Source organism: Chiloscyllium plagiosum, chromosome 7 (assembly GCF_004010195.1).
Source record: "Chiloscyllium plagiosum isolate BGI_BamShark_2017 chromosome 7, ASM401019v2, whole genome shotgun sequence".
Taxonomy (NCBI): Eukaryota; Metazoa; Chordata; class Chondrichthyes; order Orectolobiformes; family Hemiscylliidae; genus Chiloscyllium; species Chiloscyllium plagiosum.
The window spans coordinates 65193098-65214375 of NC_057716.1; the positions used below are offsets into that span (position 1 = coordinate 65193098).

Below are 21278 nucleotides of genomic sequence, written 5' to 3' on the forward strand. Positions count from 1 at the left end.
ACACAACAAAAGACGGTTATTTAGGAAGTTAATTATCTCAGGATATCATTCCAGGTATTCCTCAATGCCAAGTCCTAGACCCAACCATTTTCAGCTTCTTCATCAATGACCTTCCCTCCTTCATAAGGGCAGAAGTGGGGATTTCGCTGATGATTGCACAACGTTTAATATCCTTCATGGCTTCTCACATACAAAAGAAATCCTCGTCCATGCAGTAAAACCTGGACAACAACCAGCCTTGTGTTGATTAAGTGGCAAGCAACATCACACCAGGCAATCATTGTCTCAAGGAAGAGAAAGTGAGGACTGTGGATGCTGGAGAGTCAGAGTCAAAAAGGTGTTGCAGAAAAAGCACAGCAGGTCAGGCAGCATCCAAGGAGCAGGAGAAGGGCTTATGCCCAAAACGTCCACTCTCCTGCTCCTTGGATGCTGCCTGATCTGCTGTGCTTTTCCAGCGCTACCCTTTTCGACAATCACTGTCTCAAACAAGGCAGAATTTAACTGTCTCCTCTTGACGTTCACTGGCACTATCATCACTGAATCCCCCATTGTCAATGTCTTGAGTGTTACAATTGATCAGAAAATAGCCATATAAATATTATGGCTGCAAGAGTTGGTCAGAAGCTCAGAATTCCCCTCCTCTCTCACCAACCCCCACTCACTATCTCCAAAGTTCAATTCAAGAGTGTAATAGAATGTTCTTCCCTTGCCTGGGTGAGAGTCAGCTCTCACAACACAGTACAAGCTTCACACCAGGCAGGATAGGGCACCTTCAGCATTCACTCACTTCACCAGCAATGTACAGTGGTGGCAGTTTGTGTCATCTACAAGGTGTGAAGCAGCATCTTGTGCAAATTCCTTCAACACCTTCCAAAGCCCACACCTCAATCCGAGAAGGAGTAGGGCAGCAGGTAGAATAAAATCTCCACCATGTGGAAACAGGCCCTTCGGCCCAACAGGTCCTCACTGCTCCTCTGAAGAGTAACCTACCCAGACCCATTCCCCTACCCTATTACTCTACATTTACCCCTAACTAATGCACCTAACCTACACATTCCTGATCACTGTGGGCAATTTAGCACTGTCAATTCACCTAACTTGGACATCTTTGGACTGTGGGAGGAAACCAGAACACTCTGATAAAACTTACGCTAACACAGGGAGAATATGCAAACTCCACACACACAGTCACCCAAGGCTGGAATCAAAGCCAGACCCTGGTGCTGTCAGGCAGCAGTGCTAACCTGAGCCACCGTGTCACCCTAACAACACGTTACAAGCTTGGGATCACCATAAACTAAAATTGCTGTTCTACACTTCCAAATTTGGAACTATATTGCATTTCCCTTCCTGTTCCTTCAAAATCCTAGAACTCCCTATCTAATAGCACTGTGAATATACCTGAACCCCAAGGCAGCACTCATTTATGGAAGTAGCTGAATACCATCACTTCCCAAAGACAATTAGGTAGGCAATAAGTGCTGGCCTAGACTGCGATGTACACATCCCATAGATGATTTTTAAAAAATCAGAATGATGGCAAAAATTTCCAGACTCATAAGTAGGTACAGGATTTTCTAACTGATGATTGTGCTTTTTTTAAACAGCTTATATGTTACAAATGATATTTTTTTAATTCTTTATTGAAAGCCATGATTTGAAAATTCATACCACATCATTTTTCAGACAAAAAGAAATTTGGAAGCATCTGGGTCATTACTTGAAAAATATGCAAAGGGGAGATCCAACAGCTGTTTACTGCCCCATTGCATTATTGGGCAGCCTGGAACATAGCCAATGCCAAGTGGTTGTCAGGTACAATGAGACGACCACCAAAACAAAAGTTCTTTTTTATGAATACTTACCAGAATTTGGATTCAGAAGTTGTAGGATTACTAAAGTGAACATTTATATTCTGATGAGGACAAGACAAAATCATTTATTACTTTTGTAGGTACCTTTTTTTTTGAAAGAAAAGGTAATTGAGCTTGATTCTTGGCTTCAAATACTTCTCTGAACTAATGTAGATGAAAGTGGAATGAGTGTCAATTAAGACAAATCCATCTTGAGCTATTAAACTTTTTTTCAATGTCTTGAAGCTGGTTTTTTCAAGACACAAAATATTGGTTCTGAAATAGTTAAGCTGAAAACAAGCCTCCCATAGATATATCCTAGCCACTGCCTTTCTGGTTTGGTTTGTGTCTGGTCATGTGATATTTCATGTCATGGAACAGAACTCCATTTGTACAAAGTAAATATTAATTTACAGAAGGTAAAGCATTAACATCCAAATTTGTCAGTTGTTCATTGAGGTTACCTTCAGTTGCTGAATCATACACACCCTCTGGGTAAGAAGGGGAAAAAGGTTTTACTATTTTTGAGCATCATACAGCAGTCTTGCTGAACATAAGGAGTTGTGAACATGAAGCGTGGCCAGGATTAGGGATTAGACTTGTCAATGATGCTCTGTGAATAACTAGCCTGTTAGTACTTCTGTCAGAGTTCACACATGAATAATGGCCAGATGGTAACTGGCATTCATGGAATTGTATCCCAGCTGGGAGTCAGTGTCATTAGAAGTGACAGTGAAGGCAGAAAATTGGCATCAAAAATAAAAGACTGATTGTCTCAGTCTCCATGGAAACTCATATCTTTGCGTGCACAAATGCTTGTAATTTTCAGTTGTTGAAATTTATGTAATAATTATACATTTCCAACACTACAGTGATGGCATTTTAAAATTATTTGCTATGGCTCAATTATATTTTTATCAGGGTAGTTTTGGACAATATACAATGTTTTGTTTTGAACCAAGCATAATTGATGACTTCACGTTGTCAGTTATTTAACAAATATCTTTGTTTGCAGCTCCATATTTGATGGGTGGAACTGCGTCTCTCAAGAAATGACGTTTACTGCAGAATTGCACGGGTGCGTTTAAAGGTGACCTGGGATGAGTCCGAACCACTGTTTTAGTGCCATAGCTTGGAAATACGTTCTTCCCTATTCTGTAAACTTGAGCATTGAAGTATTTATATTATACTTTATTTGTCTGTGCAACACATAACGCTGATAGATACTGTAGTGGTCAGAGTTCTCAAGGTCAATCTATCTGTCACTAAGGCAAGTCACAACTCAATAAATATGAGATTGTGAGCAATGACTGTCTGCAGTTGGGCTCTCCTGACTCAGAGGTGAGAATACTACCACTGTTAACTCACCCTGGTCATCTCTGCACATAATTTATTGAAACCATATTCCAGACTTAACTGGCTGAGGAGTATCAGAAGAAATAGTGAGGTTTTTTTTCCAGAATCAGATGTCTTTAATGTTAAAGTTCTAGATCTGTGCTAAAATCATGGGATATGTCATTATCTGCTCCATCTGGATTTGAATAGAAAATTCTTTATGTAAACTGCTTCTTATCAGATCATTTATCAAGAATCATTGATATGATTCCTACAGCATTTCCTATCACTCAAAATTTAGATGTGGAGGAGCTGGTATTGGACTGGGGTGGACAAATACCAGGTTACAGTCCAACACGTTTGTTTGGAAGCACTACCTTTCAGAGGTGCTACATCATCAGGTAACTGCGGAGCAGGACCATATGACACAGATTTTATAGCAAAAGATTAGTGTCATGCAACTGAAATGTTATGTTGAACAAACCAATTTATCATTTCAGTTGCATGACACTGTAATCTTTTGCTATAAATTCTGTGGTGTATGGTCCTGCTCCATAGCTTCCTAATGAAAGAGCAGCACTTCAAAAGTTAGTGCTTCCAAATAAACCTATTGGACTATAACCTGGTGTTGCATGATTTTTAACTTCAAAATTTAGAAACATTGTTAGGTATAATATTTAATCCTTTGACGTTTGTAGTTGTAGGTGGTGGCTTTCTGTGTTTAGAAGTACATGTATTTTTTTTTTCCATCTCGTAACCTCCAATCACTATTTGAAGTCTCACAATTGAAAGGTTAGATTAGCACCATTTGTTTGCCATTTTCCATTTTTTTGTTTCCCTTGCAGATGATTTGGCTCATTTTAAACAATTGATTTCAAGTTAAATAAACTAGACCTTTTAACTTCCCTTGGCACCATTTTCTTATGATTATACTCATGGTTCTTCCTCCTCCTCCTGTTCCTCGGATGCTGCCTGACCTGCTGTGCTTTTCCAGCACCATTCTAATCTGGACTCTGGTTTTCAGCATCTGCAGTGCTTGTTTTTACCTATAATTCAAATTTGCCCAGTGGATTGTTTTTTCTCAAAATTGATCAAAATCTATCCACATCAGTCTTCTGCTTTGTGGATAATCCTGTCACAATCTTTGTCAGTGCTGTTAGAAGTCTCTTCATTGCACATTTTGTGTCTAGGTTGCAACGTTACTAAAAATAGAACCAAACTCACAGTACTCTTTAGCAAAGTAAGCAGCAAATCAGGTCACGCTCAAGGCATGAAAGATGAGAATGAAAATATTGGAGGATTTGTTAGTGTTTGCATGAATACTAAGAATGAGGAGATGCCTCATTGTGCCTACATGGGCATACTTATCATTCTTTCTGCATAATGTTGCATCAGTAGCTCCTGCTGTATATACTCTTTAGTGATAAACATACTTTCATTATAAAAGGGATTGTATTTCATCTAATCTGGCCATCCTACCTAAAGACATTAATAACAGTCTGAGAGTTTAAGACTGCAGCTTCTCCAGCCATTGCCCCTACTCACTCTCACTACTGCCTTAGATCTGTTCATCATTCTATTCCATTCTACTACCTGTTTTGTGGAATTCAACTATATAACAATACTCTGCATTAGAATTGTTATCCTTGTTTCAATGTAACTACTATGTCTTCTCAAAAATGTTCTCATATCCTATATAGTCATTCATAATGTGAGCTGAAAAATGTGTTGCTGGAAAAGCGCAGCAGGTCAGGCAGCATCCAAGGAGCAGGAGAATCGACATTTCGGGCATAAGAGGAGGAAGAACCATGAGTACAATCATAAGAAAATGGTGCCAAGGGAAGTTAAAAGGTCTAATTTATTTAACTTGAAATCGATTGTTTTAAAATAAGCCAAATCATCTGCAAGGGAAACAAAAAATGAAAAATGGCAAACAAATGGTGACCAAAGTTATAAAGGTGGTAGCCTCTTATCATCTAAATCATAATGATTATAGGCGCGCCCATTTCTATATGTATCCCAATGCAATTATTGCATCTCTGCCAACATTATTAACTCAATTGTATTTCTCTATAGCCTCACCCCACCCTGTGTGGGATGTTTACTTCAGTCTTTACTGATTTGTATACTTTCCTGCAACTCTAGATTACCATTCCTTCTGTTCCATCAACAGAAGCTGATTGCAGCTGTAATAGGAGCACGAGTAGGCCATTTTGCACCTTGAACTCATTTTGCTAATCTGTTGCAATATGACTAATCTCTACCTAAACTGGGTGTACCCACATTTTTTCATATACACAATAGCCTTACCTAATACATGTTTCAGGACTGAGATTGACAAATATCAGTCAACCATATCCACAACATTTTGGGTTGGAGGGTTCAGACTTTCATTATCCTTATATGTGAGGAAGTGCTTCATGTTGTCACTCACCTACCTGGCCTAACTTCAATATTAAATTTATTTCCTATTATTTGAGATTCTCCCATCAGAGGAAATATTGACCCGACTGAATCATTTGATTGTTTTAAACAACCATATTAGAAAAAAAATTGTATTGTAGCTTGATACATTTTTCACGTGCTTGGAGATATTTAGATTTAAAAATTATTGTATATGTTATTCAAAACAGGAAATTAGCCATTGCCATTCAGCAAGAAGCAATTAAACCAATCCGTCAAATGCTGGATGAACATACTAAAAGGAGAAAGTCAGTATGTATTATGCATTCTATAAAATGTGTTTTCTGTATGTTAGCTAATTTATTTCTGCTGTCCTTCTAACATTAATCTGTCCTCTTCTGTCCAATCTTACACCTGCACATCAGGTGGATAATGCTGTTGAAAAGTCATCAAAACTTGTTACAGACAACTGGAATCAACAAATTAAGGTATAAGTTAACATTTTTAATATTTCCCTTAGACCTTCTGTACAATTTAAAACTTTTTAAAGTCATTTGAATGTTTTTAGCTTATTTTATAGAAGCACAAAAATATATCCACTGAAGTTGCTTTTCTTACAAACCAGTACAATAATTTTAAATATAAATTGTATTGAATATCTACCTGAATTTTGAGTTCAAGGGCTTTGAAAAATATAATAAAAATATGGAGTTTCATTGCTTCATCAAACATCATCAGATAAGAGTAACTTGCTTAATACACAATAACTCCGATTCTAATTGACTACAATGCTTTTGGATTACAGATGAAAAAGAAGTTGATGCGATCTGCCAAAAACCATGAATCTAACTCTGATTTGGTGGAGAACAACAAACAAATAGTATCTGAAAAAGAGAAAAGAAAGGTTGTGCATACTGTAGTGTTGAAAACAGATAAGTTTTGCAGCACAGTGCTGTCTGATCTTAAGTCAATTGGGATGAAATTGTGATTTTTGAATTTGTTATTTGGTTATAGCTGGCATTATAATTGCCTCTTTATCATTCAGCAGCTATCAGACTTTGTCAGTGCTATCATTAAAGAACTTAGGTTGTTTATCTTTCAGCTGATTTCCATTTTTCAATAGTTTGGTGAACCATGACCAAATTGATATTGGCATGTTTTGTCACCATGGAAGTTACAGGCTGGGTCCTGTTGAAATGGATTAATAACTCATGAGAAATAGTTGAATTTTATAACACCATTATTAAAACAATTATTAATGGTACTGTTGTAGCCATGACAATGATATAGTTGACTACAGAGTTATGTACAGTAATTTCAAACAGATGGAAACAGCATATGCGCAAAGTCCCTTTCATCTATTTAGCCTGTCTAATATACTTCTTATCCAGTGGATAAGAAAGCAGCCATTTCCACCAACATAAAGCCATGTCATTTCTTGTAACTAGTCCAAATCATATAAATTAAAAACAGAAAATGCTGGAAGTATTCAACAGGTTTGGCAGCTCTTATGCAGAGAGGGAAACAGCTAATGGAATGTATGGTTGGTGATTCTTTTAAATCCCACAGATCCTGGCTTTACTATTGCAGATTACTGTCATTCGTCGCAATCTCTCTGAAATTTGTTCACTAATCATTATGATGTCTTCAGTCCTTCTAGTTTCAGTCTTCTGTGAAGGCCTTTTCTATGGGTTCCAAGCTCCATTCCAAACCATGATGGTAGACTTTTAGAACATAGCCTTTTTGCATCATTTGTCACCTTCTTTACATATTCTCTAAAATTTCCCTGTGAAATTAAAACAAGTAAAGATTCCCTATTATCTCCCCTCATACATAGTATACATTGTTTGTGAATAGAAACAATTTTTATCTTTTATTATTCAGTTCAACTGACTTCTGTATTAATAGCATTTATAATTTAATACAAATATAATGAATATAGGACTGTGCTTATAATAAACTTGGAGAGTTAACACTAGGGAAATCACCTGGCAAGGTAACATTTTTTTATGATCTATTGCTACTGATCAGTCCAAAATATATTGCCCATACCTAATTACCATGGAGAAAACGGTGTTGAGTGCCTTCTTGGAGTGCTGCAATCCCAAGGTACGTGGACACCCATAGTTCTGTTAGGAATGGATTTTCAGGTTTTTGACCCAGTGTATTGAAGGAACAGCAGGATAGTGGCAAGTTAGTGTGAGATTAGATTCCCTACAGTGTGGAAACAGGCCCTTCGGCCCAACAAGTCCACCCTGACCCTCTGAAGAGTAACCCACCCAGACCCATTTCCCTCTGATTAATGCACCTAGTATGATGGGCAATTTAGCATGGCCAATCCACCTGACCTGCACAACTTTGGACTGTGGGAGGAAGCCGGAGCACCCGGAGGAAACCCACGCAGACACAGGGAGAATGTGCAAACTCCACACAGACAGTCTGCCCGAGGCTGGAATCAAACCTGGGACCCTGGTGCTGTGAGGCAGCAGTGCTAACCACTGAGCCACCGTGCCGCCCCATGTGGTGTGTTGCTTGAAGAGAAATTTGCAACTGGTGGGTTCCCATGTATCTGTTGCCCTTGTCCTTCTGGGTGATAGAGGTCACGGGTTTAGAAAGTGCTTGGTGACTTGTTGCAGTGCATCATCTTGATCGTACGCAGTGGATGAGATGCCAGTGAAATGAGTTGTTTTGTCCTGAAAGATATCGAAGTTCTTGAATGTTATTGAAGTTGCGCTGGTAACTGGAGCCTATTCCATCTCACTCTTGATGTGATGGTGTAGATGATGGATAGGATTCTGGGAGACAGAAAGTGACTTGCTTGCTGCAGGATTCTTAGCTATTCACCTACTGTTACAGCTACTGTATTTATATGGATAGTCCAAAGCAGTTTATGGTTAATTGTTACCCCACAGGACGTTAATATTGGGAGATTTATTCATGGATACCTTTTGAAATTCAGTGGCGGTCACTGCTTGACATTTGAGCATTGGTCCCATTTTCTAGGACTCCTTGGTCAACAAGGCTGTGCTTGCTGATGTAATCTCCTATCTTAAGGTTAATGCTGGGTGGTTTGTTCAGTTTAGTTAATTTGTTTAGACCTTGTGGTGGCTTTGATGCAACTGAGCAGCTTGCTAATCACTTTGATTGGGTTATTAAAGATCTATAAGACCATATGAAATAGGAACAGGAGAAGGCTGTTTGGTGCCTCCAGCCTGCTGTACCATTCAATAGAAGCATGGCTGATATGACACTCCTCATATTCACTTTCCTGCTCTTTCATCATAATCCTTGATCCCCTTCTCTCAAGAATCTCTGCCTTCAAGATACACAAGGATTCTGCCACCATATCTCTCTCTGGCAAGTAGTTTCAAAGACATTCAGTCTTTAAGAGAAGAAATACTGCCTCATCTCAGTCTTATATTCATGCCCTTTAATTCTGAGAGTCTAGTCCTGTATTCTCTCATGAGAGGAAACATCCTCTCTGTAGGTAGCTTGTCAAGCCCCTTAAGAGTTCTATATGTTTCAATGAGATCACCTCGCAATCTTCTAAATTTCAATGAGTACTTGGGGCTTTTTTTCCATTTGAGTGTCGGAGACTGAGGGGTGACCTAATAGGGGTTTATAAAATCATCATCGGCATGGATGGGGTGAATAACCGACATCTTTCTCCCAGGGTAGGGGGAGTCCAGAGACAGAAGGCATAAGTGTAAGGTGTGAGGGGAAGATTTAAAAGGGAGTTTAGGGGCATCTTTTTTGCATAGAGTGTAGTGTGTTATGGAACTAGCTGCTAGAAGAGGTAATGGAGGCTGATACCATCACAACATTTAAAAGGTGTCTGGATGGGCATATGAATAGGAAGGATTTCGAGGAATATGGGCAAAATGTTGGCAAATGGGACTAGGTCCATTGAGGATATTTGGTCAGCATGGATGAGTTGAACCAAAAGGTCTGTTTCTGTGCTGTGCAACTCTATGATTCTGAGTAGCGGCCCAACCTGCTTAATCTTTGCTCATAAGACAACCCCTCTATGCTGGGGATCATCCTAGTGAGCCTTCTCTGAATTGCTTCCAATGAAGTAATATATTTTCCTAAATAAGGGCACCAAAATGTCCCCAGAACATTAGCTCTGGTCTTTGAATTGCTATTCCAGTGACATTACCACTGTGGCCCTGCATCTTCATGAAGCACCTTGCACTCAAATGCGCTAATTTTACATAGTTGTTCAACCCATTTTATGGGTTTTATGAATACATGTTTGTATTCATAGATGTTTATGGGTATATGAAGTGCATTGTTAAGAGCTGCCTACCACCGGATACACAAACTGTGTAGTTTACTCTAATTATTCTCTAACACTCACTTCAAGTGAACAAGCTCCGCTTTCATCATTTGTAATCCTAATCATCCCTCTACAATCAGGAACTCACTATCGGGCATTAACTCCATGGTGCAGAATCCTATGGACATGCATTTAATGTGAGTTCTCTTTATTCAAAAGCACAATGCTGCAAATACTGGAAACTTGAAGTAAAAACACAAATTACTGCAAATACTAGACATGTCTGGCAGAAGTGTGAAGAGAAAAACATAGTTAACAATCCAGGTCTGTGATGTTTGAAGAGAACTCTGATTTATTTTATGTGTTTTTCGTATTCATTAACCTAACTTACAGATTTTATATTGTGTATGCTTTAATATTCTTTACTACACAATTATGTTTTTTTTAAATACGTTGTGATATTAGAACAATTTTTTAAAGTAAATGTTTGTTCTTAATGCTTTAATCCCATAGCTGTTGAAAAAAATGAAAAAATCATCAGGGATACTGACAAAAATTGACCAGCAGTATTATGAACTAAACAGGGCTGGTGAGGACGTCAGACTCAAGTGGGAGTCTACATTTGAACACTCTTATCAGGCAAGTTAAAGGTATTTATACAAAAAGGGACTATTTTAAAGGATTATATGATCTCTGTGGAGTATTTTTAGAAATCCAATAAAAGCAGTTTTGGTTAATTAATCAAAATATAGAAATAATGAGATTTGTGGTTCAGTTACTCATTTCTGTATAACTTCTTATCACCAGGAAAAAAAATTACCTCAAAACAATATAGATGAATTAGTAGCACAAATTGAGATAAATAAGTATGAGCCAGTACACATTACAAGATGTGGCTGCAGGATGATCTAGATTGTGTGACAGTTAGGAAGAAGAGGAGGCTCTGAGAGGGTGGAGGAGTGGTTCTGTGATTTAATGATGATGTTAGTACAACAGAGACTGATCATCTAAATTCGTAAAACTGCTTTATAGAAGAAGTTTGGGTTGAGATAAGAAATGATAAAGACAAGAGTCACTTAGAGTCATAGAGATGTAAAGCACAAAAACAAACCCTTCATCCAACTTGTCCATGCCAACCAGATATCATAACCTAATCTGGTTCCATTTTCCAACGCTTGTGGGAATTTTGTGCAGGCTTCCTAACAGTGACCACATGGTAGGGTACAGTGTCAAGGAAGAAAAAATGGGAGCTTGTCAAAGGTTAGAAGCAATTATTATGCCGAATTTCAACATTGATGTAGACTGGAAAAATCAAATCGGAAACGGAAATTGTAAGGAGAAATTCATTGAATGTTTTCTGGACATTTTGTTAGGCCAGTGTGCTATGGCCATAATAGGAAGCAAGCTAAATTTGATCTGTTTTTGACTAATATGATACAATTAGTTAATGACTTCATAGTGAAAGCCCCTCTGGATTGTAATGACTGTGATTATAATTGAATTTTGCATACAGTGAGACAGTACTATTATAAATTTACACTAGAGAAGTTATGAGGGCGCGAAAGCAGAGCTAGTGAAAATGAATTGGCAATTTCTGTTCAGGACAGGTTAACAGATATACAGTGACAAACATCCAAGGGGATATTCCAGAAAATGCAGAATGGGTATATTTGAAAAAAATAAGAAAACTTCTAAAGGATCGACCTGCCATCTGTGCTTAATATTTTTAAAAAACGTCAATGGTAGTATCAAACTCAAATAGATGACATAAACTTCTGCAAAAGCAGATGGCACATCAAACAATTAGAATGTAAAAGAAAGCAAGAAATTACTAAAAGATTAATAAGGAGGGGAAAAGCTAGAGTAAGAGAGAAAGCTAGCCAAAAATATAAAAGTAGATAAGTTATTTCAGATATTTCAAAAAGAAAAGAGATATCAAAGTAAGCATTGGCCCTATAGAATATGAGTCTGGCGGATAAAGAGATGTCGGATGAACTGAATAGGTACTTTGCATCTAGAGAGAATACAGGTAGAATCCCAGAAATAGAAGTACATCAGGAATTGAAAGGGAGGAAGTAATCCAAGAAAATTACAATTACCATGGAAGTAGTGCTGAGCACATTTTTGGAACAGCATGTTAACAAGCTCTTAGGTCTGATGGATTTCATTCTAACGTCTGAAAAGAATTAGCCCCTGAAATAGTTGATACATGGATTTGTAGTTTTACAAACTAATTCAATATAGGAGTGGTTCTTTCTAATTTGGAAAATAACTAACGTAATTCCTTTATTCAAAGAGGGAAGGAGGTAGAAAGCAGTAAACTACAGGCTAGTTAGCTTAACATCTGGCATAGGGAAAATGTTAGAAGCTATTATTAAAAATATTCTAACAGGGCACATGGGTGAGTTCAAGGTAATCAAGCAGAGCGCACATGGTTTTGTCAAAATGAAATCATGTTTAACTAGATTACTGGAGTTTTTTGAAGAAGTAACTTAGGCTGCAAATAAAGGGGAAGCAGTTGATGCATTAAGTTTGGATTTCCAAAAGGCATTTCATAAGGTTATTGTGAACAAAAAGCTCATGGTATGGAGGGGATGGGAGGTGTGGAAGGTTACATTGGCATACATCAAAGATAATAGATTGCAAAGAATGGGAACAAGTGAGTCTTTATCAAATTGGCAGCATGTCACTAATGGTGTGCCACAAGTTTCAATGCGAGTGCCACAAGTCTTCTCAGCTTATATAAGTTAATTGAATGAAGGTAGCTAAATTTGCTGATAATGCAATGATAAATGGAAAAGCGAGTTGTGAAGAGAACATGAAGAGCCTAGAAGGGATATAGATAGGTTAAGTGAGTGAGCATCTTGCAAATGGAGTATGAAGTAGAAAAGTGTGAAGTTGTCTATTTTGGCTGAAAATAAACAAAAGCATGTGATCTAAATGGGAACAAGTTGCAGAGCTTTGAGATACAGATGGATCAGAGTGTCCCATGTATGAATCACAAAGGTTAGTATGCAGGTACAGCAAATAATCAGGAATGCTAATAGAATTCATGGTTTATTGTAAGGAGAATTTAATGCAAAATTAGGGAGCTTACGCTTCAGTTATATGCCCATATCTGGAGTATTGTGTACAGTACTGGTCACCAAATTTATGGAAGGACGTTAGTGTGTTGGAAGCAGTTCAGAGAAGGTTGACAAGCCTAAAACTTGAAATGAGTGAATGGCCTTATGAGAAACAGACAGACAGGCGAGGATTGTATCCTCTGGGGTGACTTAATTGAAAGATACAAGATCCTAAGGGGACTTGACTGGGTGCATGTTGAAAGGTGGAGCATAGAGTATTAGATGCAGTGCAAATAAATAGAGAAAATAGGAGTTTTTAAAAATTCATCGCTGGCAATCATTGTCTATCCTTGGGTTCCTTGATGAGGTAGTAGCAAGCTTATTTTAACCACAACAGTGCTGCAGTGAATGTGTTTCTACAATGCTGTGAGGAGCTCCATGATTTTTTTATCCAATTACTATGAAGTGAAATGACAAATCTCATAATGTTAATCACAGGTGGCTTCCTTTATATTTTAGTTCACTTGAGAAATAACTGCAGCTCACAGGAGGGTGAAATTATTCTACTTATGTCTGTTAATGATGTTCTTATGTATCTCATAGATGCTGACATAGAGGTATTAGCAAAAGGCTGTAATCATATCACCTGTATGCATTCAGAGTATCCTTTTACAATAGCAGCGAAAAAAAAAAACAAATATCCATGTCACACATCCATTTATTCTATGGCAGAGTGGTGTTTGGATGACCTAAACTAGGAGTGATTTTATTTTTACTAAATGTTGTGTTAAAGTATGTGGATGTACCTATTAGGGAAGGTGCAGAACTTGACCTACTCTTGGGGAATAAGACTGAGGGGAGCACTTTGGTGTCAGTCACCATAATTGTATTAGGTTTTGAAATGGTGATGGAAAAGGATCTAAAAATTAAAGTTCTAAATTGGAGGAGGACCAGTTTTGACAGTAGTAAGCAAGAACATTTAAAAGTTGATCGGGGGCAGATATTTGCAGGTAAAGGGACAATTGGAAAATGGGAAGTCTTTTAAAAATGAGATGGCGAGAGTCCAGAGAAAATTTGGTGAAGGGCAAGGCTGGTAGGTTTACGAATGCTGGATGAGTAGAGAAATTGATGTTTTGGTCAAGATAAAGAAGAGTATGTCGGGTATAGACAGCAGAGATCGAGTGAATCCTAGTAGGGTATAAAGGTAGTAGGAGTATACTTGAGATCAGAAAGGCAAAGAGCAGGCATGAGATAGCTGTGGCAAATAGGTTTAAGGAGAATCCAAAGGGATTCTGCAAATACGTTAATGACAAGAGGGTAACTAGGGAGAGAATGAGGCCCTTAAAGATCAGCAAGGCTGCTTAAGTGTGGAACCGCAGGAGGTGGGGGAAAAAACTAAATGAGTATTTTGCATCAGTGTTTACAGTGGAGTAGGATATGGAAGATATAGAGTATGGGAAATAAATAGCGACATCTTCAAAAAGGTCCATATTACAGAAGAGGAGGTGCTGGACGTCTTAAAATGCATAAAGGTGGATAAATCCCCAGGACCTGATCAGGTGTACTCTAGAACTCCGTGGGAAGCTAGGGAAATGATTGCTGGGTCCCTTGCTGAGATATTTATATTATCGAAAGCCACAGGTGAGGTGCTGGAAGACTAGAGGTTGGCTAACTATTAAAGAAAGGAGGTAAGGAAGATCTAAGGGACTATAGACCTGTGAGCCTGACATTAGTGTTGGACAAGTTATTGGAAGGAATCCTGAGAGACAGGATTTACATGTATTCCTGATGCAAGGCTTTTGACCGAAATGTTGATTTTCCTGCTCCTCGGATGCTGCCTGACCGGCTGTGCTTTTCCAGCACCACTCTAATCTTAACTCTGATCTCCAGCATCTGTAGTCCTCACTTTTGCCTATGTATCTGGGAAGGCAAGGACTGATTAGGGATAGTCAACATGGCCTTGTGCATGGGAAATCATACCTCACTAACTTAATTGAGTTTTTTGAATAGTAGTGAAGAAGTTTGATGAGGGCAGACCAGTGTATGTGATCTATATGGATTTCAGCAAGTCATTTGACAAGGTTCCTAATGGTAGACTGGTTAGCAAATTTAGATCACGTGGAATATAGGGAGAACTAGTCATTTTTTACAGAACTGGTTAGACTAGTTAGCAAGTTTAGATTGCATGGAATAGAGGGAGAACTAGCCAATTAGAAACAGAACTGGCTCAAAGATAGAAGACAGATGCTGATGGTAGTGAAGGGTTGCTTTTCAGACTAGAGGTTTGTGACCAGTGGTGTGCCACAAGGATCGATGCTGGGTTCACTGCTTTTCCTCATTTATATAAATGTTTTGGATGTGAACATAGGAGATATGGTTAGTAAGTTTGCAGGTGACACCAAAATTGGAGGCATACTGGACAGTGAAGAAGGTTACCTCAGAGTACAACGAGATCTTGATCAGATGGGCTAATGGGCCGAGGATTGGCAGATGGAGTTTAATTTAGATAAATGTGAAGTGCTGCATTTTGGAAAGACAAATCAGGGCAGGACTTATGCACTTAATGGTAAGGTTCTGGGAGTGTTGTTGAACAAAGAGACCTTGGAGTGCAGGTTCATAGTTCCTTGACAGTGGAGTCAATATATTTGATAATGAAGAAGGTATGCTTCCCTTTATTAGTCAGAGCATTGAGCATAAGAGTTAGGGATGTTGCAGCTGTCCAGGACATTGGTTGGGCCATTTTTGGAATACTGCATTCAATTCTGGTCTCCTTGCTATAGGAAGAATGTTGTGAAACTTGAAAGAATTGAGAATGTTGTCAGGGCTGGAGGGTTTGAGCTATAGAGAGGGGGTAAATAGGCTGATGCCATTTTCCCTGGAATGTTGGAGGCTGAGGAATGATCTTATCGAGGTTTATAAAATCATAAGGGGCATGGATAGGATAAACAGACAAGGTCTTTTCTCTGGTGTGGTGGAGACCAAAACTGGAGGGCATGGGTTTAAGGTGAGCGGGTAAAAATTTAAGAGGGACCTAAGGGGCAACGTTTTCATGCAGAGGGTGGTATGTGTATGAAATGAGCTGCCAGAGGAAGTAGTGGAGGCTGATATGATTACAACATTTAAAAGGCATCTGAATAGCTAAATGATTAGGAAAGGTTTAGAGGGATATGGGCCAAATGCTGGCAAATGGGACTAGATTTATTTAGGGTATCTTATCATCATGGACGAGTTGGACTGAAGGGTCTGTTCCCATGCTGTACATCTAAATGACTCTAATTGGAGGAATAGTTCTTTTAAATCAAACTATTGTGACAAGAAATAATAATCAAAGAGAACACCAGGGTTTGCAAAATACCTAGGGATACAGCTGAAAGTAACATAGAAAATAGTAAAATAGTAAGTTAGTAGGTGAAGTTGTAGGGGTTAAAAAGAGAAACTCTCAGACAGAGTTTATGTACACGTATGTAAATACATAACGTATTGTGAATGACAATGTGAAGTTGCAGACACAGATTACATTTTGGAATTATAATGTTTTGATGATAATAGACATTTGGTTGTTAAACAATCTTGGGATAAGTTGTTCAGCAAAGATAGAAAATGAAGGAAAGGAGAAGGGGTTGCAGTACAGTTAAAAAGGGCATTGCAGTACTGGAGAAAGAAGATGTTTCAAAAAGTTTAAGGACATAGTTAATTTGGCTAGAACTATGATATAGAAAGGATGCAGTTATGTTGCTTGGCATAGTCAGTAGGCCAAATTAAAAAGTGCAGCGTTGGAAAAGCACAGAAGGTCAGGCAGCATTTTTAAAAATTCATTTGTAGTGGGTGGCACGGTGGCACAGTGGTTAGCACTGCTGTCTCACAGTGCCTGAGACCCGGGTTCAGTTCCCGCCTCAGGCGACTGACTGTGTGGAGTTTGCACGTTCTCCCTGTGTCTGCGTGGGTTTCCTCTGGGTGCTCCGGTTTCCTCCCACAGTCCAAAGATGTGCAGGGCCAGGTGAATTGGCCGTCCTAAATTGCCCGTAGTGTTAGGTAAGGAGTAAATGTAGGGGTATGGGTGGGTTTCGCTTCGGCGGGTCGGTGTGGACTTGTTGGGCCGAAGGGCCTGTTTCTACACTGTAATGTAATCTAATCTAATCTAAACTTGGGCATTTCTGGCTAGTCAGCATTAATAACCCATCCCTATTTGCCCTTAAGAAGGTGATGGTGAGTTTGCTTTCTTGAATAACTGCAGTCCACTTGCTGTGGGTTAGCTCACAATGCCGGTAGGGAGAGCATTCCAGGATTTTGACCTAATGACTGAGAAGGAATGTCGGTATATTTTCAGGTCAGGGTGATGAGTGTCTTGGAGGGGAACTTGCAGGTAATGGTGTTCCCAAGAACCTGCTGCCCTTTCCTTCTAAGTGGAAGTGGTTGTGTGTTTGGAATTTGCTGTCTAAGGATCTTTGGTGAATTTCTGCAGTGCAGCTTGTAGATAGTACACACTGCTGCTACTGAGCACTGGTGGTGGAGGAATTGAATGTTTGTATGTGTGGTGCCAATCAAGCAGGTTACGTTATCCTGGATGGTGTCAAGCTTTGAGTGTTGGAGCTGCACCAGGAAAGTACGAAATATTCCATCACACTCCTGACTTGTGCCTTGTAGATGGTAGATAGACTTTGGGGTGTCAGGAGGGGAGTTGCTTGCCATAGTATCCCTAGTCTCTGACCTGCTTTGTAGCCACTGTGTTTATGTGGTGAGTCCAGTTGAGGTTCTGGTCAATGGTAACTCTATGAATGTTGACAGTACTGGGGAATTCAGTGATGGTAATACTGTTGAATGTTATAGGGTGGTGGTTAGAGTGTCTCTTATTGGTGCTGATCATTGTCTGGCATGAATGTTACTTGCCACTTGTTGGCGCAAGCCTGGATATTGTCCAGATCTTGTTACATTTGAGCATGGACTGCTTCAGTGTCTGAGGAGTCACGATTGGTGCTGAACACTGTGCAATCATCAGGGACCATCCCCACTTCTGACCTTATGACAGAGGGAAGATCATTGATGAAACAGCTGAAGATTGTTGGGTCTATAGGAAACTACCCTGACGGACTCCTGCAGAGATTAACTGGAGCTGAGATGACTGACCGTCCACAACCACAACCACCTTCCTTTGTGCCAGGTATGACTCTAACCAGTTGAGTGTTTGCCCCCAATACCCATTGATTCCAGTTTTGCCAGGGTTCCTTGATGCTCTACTCTGTCAAATGCAGCCTTGATGTCAAGGGCTGTCACTCTCACCTCACCGAAACATCAACTCTCCTGCTCTGTGAATGCTGCTTCACCTGCTGTGCTTTTCCAGTGCCACACTTTTCGACTATGATTTCCAGCATCTGCAGTCCTCACTTTCTCTCGTAGTCAGTAGACCACCATCTAATGGAAAGGATATAGAGGAACAAACCTAGGAGGTGTTTACAGAGAAATTAGATTAGATTAGATTCCCTACAGTGTGTAAACAGGCCCTTCAGCCCAACAAGTCCACACTGACCCTCTGAAGAGTAACCCATCCCCCTCTGACTAATGCTCCTAACAACTATGGACAATTTAGCATGGCCGATTCACCTGACCTGCACAGCTTTGGAATGTGGGAGGAAACCGGAGTACGCGGAGGAAACCCATGCAGACACGGGGAGAATGTGCAAACTCCACACGCAGTCGCCCGAGGCTGGAATTGAACCTGGGACCCTGGCGCTGTGAGGCAGCAGCGCTAAACACTGAGCCACTGTGCCGCCCCAATGTCAACATAGAATATTTAAAATTTCAATTACCCTAATATAGACCAGAATACCGGTACTGTAAGGAGCAACAAAGAGAAGTGTTCCTAGATTATGTTTGGGTGAGTTTCTCATAGCATGATGTGTCCAGTTCAACAAGGAAGAATGTGTTGTTTCTCCTGGTCTTTGGACATGTGGTAGGCCAAGTGGATCAGGTATCAGTGGGGGAACTTTTAGGGCTCAGAGATCTTTGTACAAGTTAGAGGAGAATGTTGAAGAATGACATGAAACAATCCAGAGGAAGAGAATTTAATTGGCAGACGACTTACTTTAATGGGACAAAAACAGAGTTGAGCAGAATTGATTGGATTAAGGAGTTGACGAGAAAAGCAGTTGTTTCCTTCAAAGAGCTTATGGCTCAGGTATGTTAAAGGTGTATTCTCTCTGATGATAAAGGTAGGATGAAAAAATCCAGAGTTCCCTGGATGGCAAAGGAGGTAGAATTTAATAGTATAAAGAAAAAAATGTATCTAAGACTGATGTAAGGCAGAAAATATAAGTGTCTAAACATTAGAGAATGGTGAACGGAGGAGGAAGGCTGATTAGAAACCAAATGAGGTTTACACATGGAGGCAGGGGCATAGCTGAGATGTTAAATGATTATTTTGCATTCATCTATACAAAAGATGAGGATGCTGCCCATGCCACTGTGACAGAGAAGGAGACTGTCACTGGAAGGATTCAAAATTAATAAAGAAGAGTCTTGTATAGATGGTTGGCATGTAAAGTTGAGAAGATACCAGTACTAGATGAGTTGCCAGTAGCCAGTATGAGTTGCAAAAGGATTTTGAAGGAAGCAAGGGTAGAAATCACTGGTGCATTGGGCATAATCTTCAGTCTATCCTGAACATAGGATAGGAACCAGAAGACTGGAGAATTGTTAACATTATGGCCCTTTTCAAGAAAAATTGAGGGAACATCCAGCATTCACAAATTGGCTCATTTAATTTCAGTGATGGAATCTTTTAGAAACAGTAATCCAGGTTAGAATGAGTAATCACTTTAAAATCTTTGAGGAAGGCAAAACAACAAATTGCTAGAGTATTGGCAGATATCTTTGTGTCCTTTTTGTCTACAGATGAGGTCCCAGAAGACTGGAGAATAGCCAATGTCGACCCCTTGTTTAAGAAGGGTAGCAGGGAAGTTCAGGAAATTACAGGCCTGTGAGGCTCATGTTGGTAGGAGGGAAATTATTGGAAAAGATTCTCAGGGACACGATCGAGATACATTTAGAAGCAAATGGACTTACTAGTGACAGACAGCATGGTTTTGTGTTGGGGAGATCATGCCTTACCTACTTGATTGAGTTTTTTGAGGGGGTGACAAAGATGATTGAGGGAAAAGTGGTTGAGATTGTCTATGTGGACTTTAGTAAAGCCTTTGACAAGGTCCCTCATAGCAGACTGGTACAAAAGGTGAAGTCACATGTTATCAAAGCTGAGCTGTCAAGATGGATACAGAACTGGCTTAGTCTGGAAGACAGGGGGTAGGGATGGAAGGATGCTTTTTGGAGTGGAGGGTTGTGACTAGTGGTGTTCCACAGGGAACAGTGCAGGGACTCTGCTGTTCACAGTCTACATAAACGATTTGGAGGAAAACATGGTTGGTCTACTTGGTAAGTTTGCAATTGATATAAAGATTGATTCGGAGATACCGGTGTTGGACTGGGGTGTACAAAGTTAAAAATCACACAACACCAGGTTATAGTCCAACAGGTTTAATTGGAAGCACACTAGCTTTCGGAGCGACGCTCCTTCATCAGGTGATTGTGGAGGGCTCGATCGTAACACAGAATTTACAGCAAAAATGTGCAGTGTGATGTAACTGAAATTATACATTGAAGAATTGATTGTCTGTTAAGCCTTTCATCTGTTAGAATACAGTGATAGTTTCACTTCTTTCATGTGTAAATCACAAAACCATTTTTTTTTTAAAAGTTGAATTCTTGGGTTAGCTGTTAACAATGGTGATAGCCAGACAATATGTTGAAGGTGTTGGCCCCCTGTGTTCTCTGTCTATGACCTGATGTTTAGATTGATTCCAATCTAAAAAGAGAGATAACAACAGAGTTTTACATAAATTCATGCAGTTTTTGAGCTCAGAGTTCTACATGAATGTATGTGGTTTTTGAGCAAAGTGCAATGTAACTCTGAAAGTACCAAAAAAATTCACCCCACAAAATATATATATGTGTGTGTGTGTGTGTGTGTGTGTGTGTGTGTGATCACCTGTGATGTGACGTGGACACAAAGTCCCGGTTGAGGCCCTCCCTATGGGTACCGAACATAGCTATCAGCCTCTGCTCGGCCACTTTCCTCTGCCGCCTGTCCCGAAGTCCACCTTGGAGGATGGTCACCCGAAGGTCCGAGGCTGAATGTCCTGGACCACTGAAGTGTTCCCCAACTGGGAGGGAACCCTCCTGTCTGTTGATTGTTGTGCGGTGCCCATTCATCCATTGTCGTAGCCTTTGCTCGGTTTCCCCAATGTACCATGCCTCCAGGCATCCTTGCCTGCAACGTATAAGATAGACAAC

General features: G+C 39.7%; 1 protein-coding gene across 2 annotated transcripts in view; it reads left to right on the plus strand.

Moving 5' to 3' along the window:
* Nucleotides 1-21278, plus strand: part of nostrin (nitric oxide synthase trafficking) — a 56870-nt gene that overhangs the window by 14513 nt on the left and 21079 nt on the right. Inside the window, exons 4-8 of one of the 2 annotated variants that reach the window (XM_043693923.1) lie at nucleotides 2869-2931; nucleotides 5822-5903; nucleotides 6017-6079; nucleotides 6397-6495; nucleotides 10384-10509. In XM_043693923.1, the coding sequence (XP_043549858.1) occupies nucleotides 2869-2931; nucleotides 5822-5903; nucleotides 6017-6079; nucleotides 6397-6495; nucleotides 10384-10509 (433 nt within the window). Of the gene's footprint in view, nucleotides 1-2868; nucleotides 2932-4904; nucleotides 5040-5821; nucleotides 5904-6016; nucleotides 6080-6396; nucleotides 6496-10383; nucleotides 10510-21278 lie in introns of those variants that run through there. The other variant, XM_043693924.1, reaches the window with a different exon arrangement.